Source organism: Trachymyrmex septentrionalis, unplaced genomic scaffold (genome assembly GCF_001594115.1).
Source record: "Trachymyrmex septentrionalis isolate Tsep2-gDNA-1 unplaced genomic scaffold, Tsep1.0 scaffold2, whole genome shotgun sequence".
NCBI classification, from domain to species: Eukaryota; Metazoa; Arthropoda; class Insecta; order Hymenoptera; family Formicidae; genus Trachymyrmex; species Trachymyrmex septentrionalis.
The window spans coordinates 554,736-561,465 of record NW_017305179.1 but is presented as its reverse complement, the minus strand read 5'-3'; the positions used below and the strand labels follow the sequence as shown (position 1 = coordinate 561,465).

Below are 6,730 nucleotides of genomic sequence, written 5' to 3'. Positions count from 1 at the left end.
TTATTGGAGGAAAATGCATATACACACACGCACGCGCGCGCGCGCGCGTGCACACACACATACACACACACACACGTATGCTCAAATAAATTATAACGTGTTAATATATCCATTCGGAGAAGTAATAATTCCCACGTGTACAAAAATATTTCTCGCTCATTTTCGAGTCCGCAAAAATCCAATGGTCTCCTAATCCGCGAAAATTTTATTCCAACGTTACTCCAATGTATTCGACGCCTCTGCTAATCGCCATTTTCACTCGTAATCGACAAGACGATGTTGATCGCGACTTGTGACGCTCGTCGTTCCTCTCAGATCTTCCGACTTACGTCTACAATGCGCGTAAGCGACGCTTCCCGAGATGGACTCATCATCATCGGGAGTAAATGGTCTTGTTTTATAAATCAATTTTAACTTTATTTAAATACTCACGACTGTCCGTCATCGTGCCGCTCCTTTGGATGAACGATGAAGAGATACCGTCGACGGAGACGAGAAGGTAATTTTTGCTCGAGCGTTTTGGACTCGGAGCAATTTGGATCGTGGATTCTTTTTCTCCTCGTTTCTTCCTTCACAGATATTCCGTCCCTAATGGGACCGTCCTCGCTGTTTACTTACGCGTCTCGTGTCTCCTTTACGAGCTTACGAACCAAATTGGAATGGTGAAACGACACGGCTACCTTTAGCTTTGCGGGCGGAAGCGGAAACGACCGGCCGAAAGTTCCAAGTGACGTTTTCCTCGCTTCCGGCTGACGTTGTCCAATGGGAAACGTCGTTCCTAGGGATTTTTCGGCCGCAATTGTGTGATTTTCTTCTGAGTGAAAACGTGAAAAATCCTAGGAAAGAGAGTTTCTTATTGGCTGCTGGATGTCGATGGTAGATCGCGCCGTTTGAGTCACGCGAATATCGTGGGAACTAGGAAAAGGATTGAAAAAGGGAATTGAACTTGGAAACACACAATTGGAAAATAGAAACTTTTGCTGAAACGCTGGAAATTTCCAGCCTGTAATTTACCGGGCTGACCGGACTCCCTCGATCTAGATTAGCAAGGAGTTTAATTAAATATTTACTACGATATATTATATTTAAAAGTGAATGAGAAAGGCGATAAGTTTACAGTAGCGATTCTTCGTTTGTCAGTAAATTTATAATAAAATTGTTATATATTCTTTCACGAAAAATGCCGGAAAGATAATCTGTAAAGGTTAGAAAAATAGAATAAGAATTAACTTGATTACCACGTAGGATGTCTAGGACATTCTAATCTTATAAATTCGTTATATATATATGATTGCTATTTATATGTACGTTTGCTTTGTAATTTAAAAAATGTTTTTGCCTCTATGTTTATCTAAAGGATGTATAGAATATTGGACAATGAAAATTGAGATATAATGCTGAGATGTTGAAACATTTCACGTGCGTAATTTAAAGAGAAACACATCAGTAATGTAAGGTTAAGTTACATAAATCTTGTTCTTTTCAATTGAGAACTTTTGCAGTTTATTTTTCTTCTTTTTCTTTCCTCTTGAAAAGAAAAGAAAGAAAGATGAACTAGTGCAAAAGTTCAACCAAAAAGAACAGGCCTATAATGTCAATAGTAACATTGTTTTGGTACTAAACATTTTTTGTAAAATGCTCTTTAATCATTGGAGATTAATCATTTAATGTTTATTTTCAGAAATTTAATTAAAAACTTTCTTTACAGCTGATATTATTAAACTTTTTAACAAGATGTTTTATTTACTGCAAACTATCAAACATTTCTGCAATTGTATAATATTTTAATGTTACTAATGGAGACCAAAGTGACTAGTAAAACTAGCAGCTTAAAAGCTCTTTTGCTACGAGCTTGGCGAGAGCGTTGGACTGATTTGCAATGGGGTATTAATATTAAAACGGTAAACATTAACATTTTAACTCTGATGATAAATATGCTTTCCATTTGTTTTTTTAAATTCTAAATGTTTCCCAAAAATGTTTGAAACAAATCTTCAGATTCTTCCAAGAGGAGTAAGCGGTGATGTATATAACTTAGCAGATTGTATATTACAACAAGCATTAGTAGGGCCAGGACCTAATCAGTTAGTACTGTCGTATCTGAAGCACTCATTAAGCTCTCAGGTTTGTTTATTCCATATTAGAAGATATCTAATTGTATGCATATATCAGTGATTTACATTTCAAATTATCTTGCAGCTGGTGTCATATGCCGCAGTGTTGCAGCGAATAAGTAAATATGACGCGTTTCACAAGCCCCATTGTATTGTGAGTTTGCTGGAGTTTTTAGAATCCATTCAAGTTGGTATCACATGCCGTGGTAAACCGGAAGAAGATCTTTTAGCAGCAGCAGTTTTATCTATCGTACATTGGCTTCTGCAATGTTATCTACATACTTTAACAAAGACGCCCCAAAGCAATCCTCTCACTCCGCATCCGAGCGAGCTCATAGACAAACCTGCTAGTATTTTGCAGCAGATGCTGAATTCAGACTTTTTATGTGCGATGATGTATCTGGCTAAATATGATGACAAAGGTGTGATTAAGGCTGATGTTTTTAAATTTTTTATGCAATACAATGTAAATACAAATTTATATTTAATTTGTGTTTATTTTGTATAGATTTATGTATTAGTTATTAATTTTTGCATATTTTTTTATCTATACATCTTTTTTTTTTAGATCTATACATAGAAGTTGTGAAGAAATGCCAGGAAATCGAGACGTTACTGAAGACGAGTACTCAAAAATCTGTGGTGCCAATAGAAGATTCTCTGAAAAAGTTGTGTAATCTAGAAATCGAGAGTCTTTGCCCTGAGAAAACTAAAATGGAGTCCATTACTCATTGCTTGCAGCCACTTTTTGCCGTTCAAGTATTATTGAATCCTAGCACCGAGACAACCGTGTTCGTCAATCAGCTATTAATGGTGCAGAGATTAAAGAGTTATACAAACGCGCGGCTTTATTGTGAGATCATTCGTGCTTGTCTGATGTGTCTGCACAACGTAACAGGAACGTTCAAAGAATCTCAATGGGGAGCTTTTACATTTCTAAAGGTGCCGCACATATTGAAGGAGTTGCACGTAACTAATTTGAATGGTCGGTAAAATCATTTGAAGTTATCTGGCTGTCGGGAAAATAAAATTTGGTTTTACATCTTTACATTTTTATAGGTGATGAAAAGTTTGAATACTCGCAAGATATTCTGGATGCATTTGAGTTGCTGCTTCAGTTTACACCTTTGCTTGACATAATGGACACCACGTGCTCATGCAATTACGTAGAATGCTTGCTGAATGAATTGCAAAGGGTAAACCTCGTGACGGAGAAGCAAGCGAAACAAATTGGCGCTAGGAGGTATGCACCTGAAAAATAAATTATTTTTGATAAAATTTAGACAGTTGAATTTTATTTACGATTATATATTATTGCAGGGAAGGAGTGACTACGACGTCATCAATTCCAAAGGTAATTGTACGCGCCGGGCAGACACTGAACGGGATTTTGAGAACGCTGAACGCAGATTATGCAAAGATTCAGGAGGGCTTGCTGAGTGTATTATATCAAGTCTTGACGGGAAAGAGCTTCGAACTGATGTTGGCCGTGGCAACCGTAGAGGGAGAGTTGAAGACCTTTGTCACGAAACTCATCAAGTTTAACGAATGTAGTAAACAGATTAACGAGCCGGTACCTGATAAGACAGCAGCAACGAGAGCAATGTTGTTCGATGTATCATTTCTTATGTTGTGTTCCATAGTGCAAACATATGGTTCTGACGTAAGTCTGACGTTGATATGTGTTACAAATTTCATACATAGAGAATTTGTAACTTTAGGTCTGTTCTTTGTGTGGCTAAACTAGTATACACTTGTATTTAAAACAATGAAACAGATATATTTAAAGTTTAACGAAAAAGATAAATTTTAATGCAGTTTAGTGCAGCGACAAAAAATAGGCTCTTTATATGTTAATTACATCCATGTGCAGTTTTGTTATAGAAAATTGATTTTCAGGTTGTTTTGGAAGAAGGTGGAGATTCGTTCTTTGAGCAATGGGTGCGTGAATGTATGCCGGAACGGAATAAACTGAAATCGCCGCAGAGAATGTTGCAAAGCGTCGATTCAGCAAGGGTGGACGCCCTGCTGGCGCAGATTAACTCGCCGGATCCCGATTTCAAATCGAGTAACTTAAAATGGCACGTTGCATGCCAGTCGGCAATGGGCGCGGTGAAGGAGTTGCTCTGTGCGTGGGAGAGCGGAGTACTGGGCGCTGGCGATGTGAAGAGAGCTCTGGACGGTTTGCGAGCAACGGCCTGCTGTCTGCCGGTTTGTGCCGCTGCTTGGTTGTGCGCATACATGAGCATTACGCACCAAGATGCTCTGCTGAAACCTATGAATATGGTCCAGCACTTCCTGACGCCGCTTTCGGGTGATGAGATGCAGGATAATCTTAAAGACAGGTAAAAAAATGGCATAAATATATAATCAATTATATAACATTGTTAATTCAGTTTTTTTTTAGATAAAAATTGATTCCATTTTCTTTAGATGTTATTTCGTACATTTATATATTTGTATGTTACAATTTAAATTTTTCTATCTTTTTCTTTCAGATCCAGTTTAATGGTCCAGATTATTCGGAAAATGCAGTACGATGTGCATCCGCCCACTCAGTCGAAAACGAAAGTTCTCTCGATGTCACACAGGTATTATAGTATTTTTTGAAAGCGAATTGTCATCGTTTTTTGGGATTGTCATTTTTATGGCATTTTCACAGTATCATATCGCGTCAACCAATACTGGAACAATTGGAATCCGTTTGGCAAAACATAAATCAACGTGGGTGGATAAACATACAAGCCACGCAATCGTTGGAATCCCTGTTAAACACCGGTGGCTCTTTATGGTTCGTCACGAATATAGTCAAGGAAGTATTGAAGTATCGTTATCAAGAAGAACTGGATCAAGCCGTGGATCTGGCCTTCGCAATTTTTCATCTTGACATAGAGAATTGCACTCTAGACCTCATAAATCATATAATACCGCAATACTTATATAATTCGATGCAGTGAGTTCATCTTATTGTCTCGTATCTTGATCAAATTTTTGACAGCACGTTTGTTACACGTAAATTCCGTTTTACGTAGGAGTGACGAGCTTGTGGAACCACAGTCATCCATCTTGGCGAAATTATGCGTGTACTGTATATTCTCCACTTTGGAGTACAACAATTCGAATCCTTATCGAGGGAACAGCCGTAAGCGCGTGAGACGCGATCTGGACACGGATGATCTGGATGCTCTTGGCGTATCTAATAAACTTCTTCGACTCAATGAAACGGGCGAGAACGTTCCCATGTTCAGTTCGCAGAGTCCACAGGCGCAGGGTTCGAGTAATGGGCAAAAGTCGGTGGTCATTCTGAGGGATCCGCTTATGACGGCATTGAACAATCTGTTTACCATATTCGCCTTTTTGGCCGGCAGAGACGGTGAGGTGTCTCAACAGACTCATTTCATACTTCAGTTCCTGCGGCTCATGGTGCAGTGTGGGAAAGACAGGACTCGTATCGTGCTACAGGGAATGTCGCAAACACTGGTACGTTTTTTTATATTTGTAGCCAGTAATTTTATTTTCACTTCTTAATATCGAACATTTGGAGAAATAATTTACACGAGTTTAAAATTCCTAAAAAAAATTTTTTTCTTTTTATTCTTTTCAATCTACGATTAACTTGAGATAAGATATTGATAAATTTGTATATTTGTTTTCATAGGTACCCTGTCTTCTCAAAGCATTGCCCGAATTATTCACGACTGATATTTTGCTAAGATTGTATGACATACAAACCATGATTGGACGCAAAGCTACCGCACGAGACCTATGTATGTTGCGGAATATTAATCTGAAACCCACAAAATAAAGGCACAATTGTCGAAAATTAGAGAATGTATTTTTTCATGAATTCAGTATTCTATTAACGAGTACCAATTATAAGTATGTATATATTTAGAGGATTAATATTTGTACATTATGGCTTGTATTCAGAATGCTTACGATGTTAGCGCTAATATGCTATACGCTAATATGCTTTACGTTACGCATACTATAAAATTTTAGAGATAAAAGCGCGTTCTGAATACGGAGCTATATGTGTGTGTATATGTGTGTGTGTGTGTGTGTGTGTGTGCGCGCGCGCGCGCGCATGTGTGTAGGAATATATATACATGTGTGTAGGAAAATAAAAAGAATTGTAAGACAATTTAAAATATAAAGATTTCAAACATAGATTCGAAACATAAAGATTTCGATAGACTCCGTTAATTTTTCCGCTGGTTCACATGCATATAAGTATGTAATAAATATTAATGCCTTACATTTTTATAATATTTGTACTGCTACATTAGCAGGGCAATTGTAATGGCAATGTGCTAGCCATATGGGACAATCTTTTGCGCAACTATTTACATGCTGATTATATATGTGATAGTGTGAAAATAAATAATTATATTCAATAATTGAACTAATAATATTTCAAATATTGATTTTGTAAAAATAAAAAAAAGACCGTGTGTGAGGCACGTTTTTTTAAAAATAATCTCATATATAAAATAATATATATATGTACTCCTTTATCACAGACTTGTAATACGAATATTTGAATGCAGTCACATTCCGAAAATATCTTTAGAAAATGCATTCATGATCTATATTTTAAAATATTTGAAAAAAAA

General features: G+C 37.1%; 2 protein-coding genes across 4 annotated transcripts in view; one reads left to right on the top strand and one right to left on the bottom strand.

Moving 5' to 3' along the window:
- The window catches only part of LOC108747444 (RNA-binding protein cabeza-like), a 6,602-nt gene extending 5,918 nt beyond the window's left edge, over nucleotides 1-684 (bottom strand). For all 3 annotated transcript variants that reach the window (XM_018484903.1, XM_018484906.1, XM_018484907.1), the window contains exon 1: nucleotides 433-684. In XM_018484903.1, coding sequence (XP_018340405.1) covers nucleotides 433-445 — 13 coding nt within the window. In that variant the 5' untranslated portion in view covers nucleotides 446-684. The remainder of the gene's footprint in view (nucleotides 1-432) is intronic.
- Nucleotides 685-1,688: 1,004 nt separating this feature from the next.
- On the top strand, nucleotides 1,689-6,058 carry LOC108747441 (mediator of RNA polymerase II transcription subunit 24). Its single transcript, XM_018484900.1, has 11 exons — nucleotides 1,689-1,901; nucleotides 1,999-2,124; nucleotides 2,200-2,536; nucleotides 2,683-3,099; nucleotides 3,174-3,357; nucleotides 3,435-3,777; nucleotides 4,014-4,459; nucleotides 4,613-4,705; nucleotides 4,777-5,067; nucleotides 5,147-5,594; nucleotides 5,773-6,058. Exons 1-11 carry the CDS (start codon nucleotides 1,788-1,790, stop codon nucleotides 5,917-5,919), a joined length of 2,946 nt encoding a protein of 981 aa, XP_018340402.1. The 5' UTR covers nucleotides 1,689-1,787; the 3' UTR covers nucleotides 5,920-6,058.
- The last annotated feature ends 672 nt before the right edge of the window (nucleotides 6,059-6,730 follow it).

What these genes read in the sequence shown, in the direction of transcription:
- LOC108747441 (XM_018484900.1), top strand. Translation starts at nt 1,788, where the DNA reads ATGTTACTAATGGAGACCAAAGTGACTAGTAAAACTAGCAGCTTAAAA. An exon ending in GGGGTATTAATATTAAAACG is followed by an intron (nt 1,902 to 1,998) that starts GTAAACATTAAC and finishes ACAAATCTTCAG; the next exon opens with ATTCTTCCAAGAGGAGTAAG. An exon ending in AGGGAATGTCGCAAACACTG is followed by an intron (nt 5,595 to 5,772) that starts GTACGTTTTTTT and finishes TTGTTTTCATAG; the next exon opens with GTACCCTGTCTTCTCAAAGC.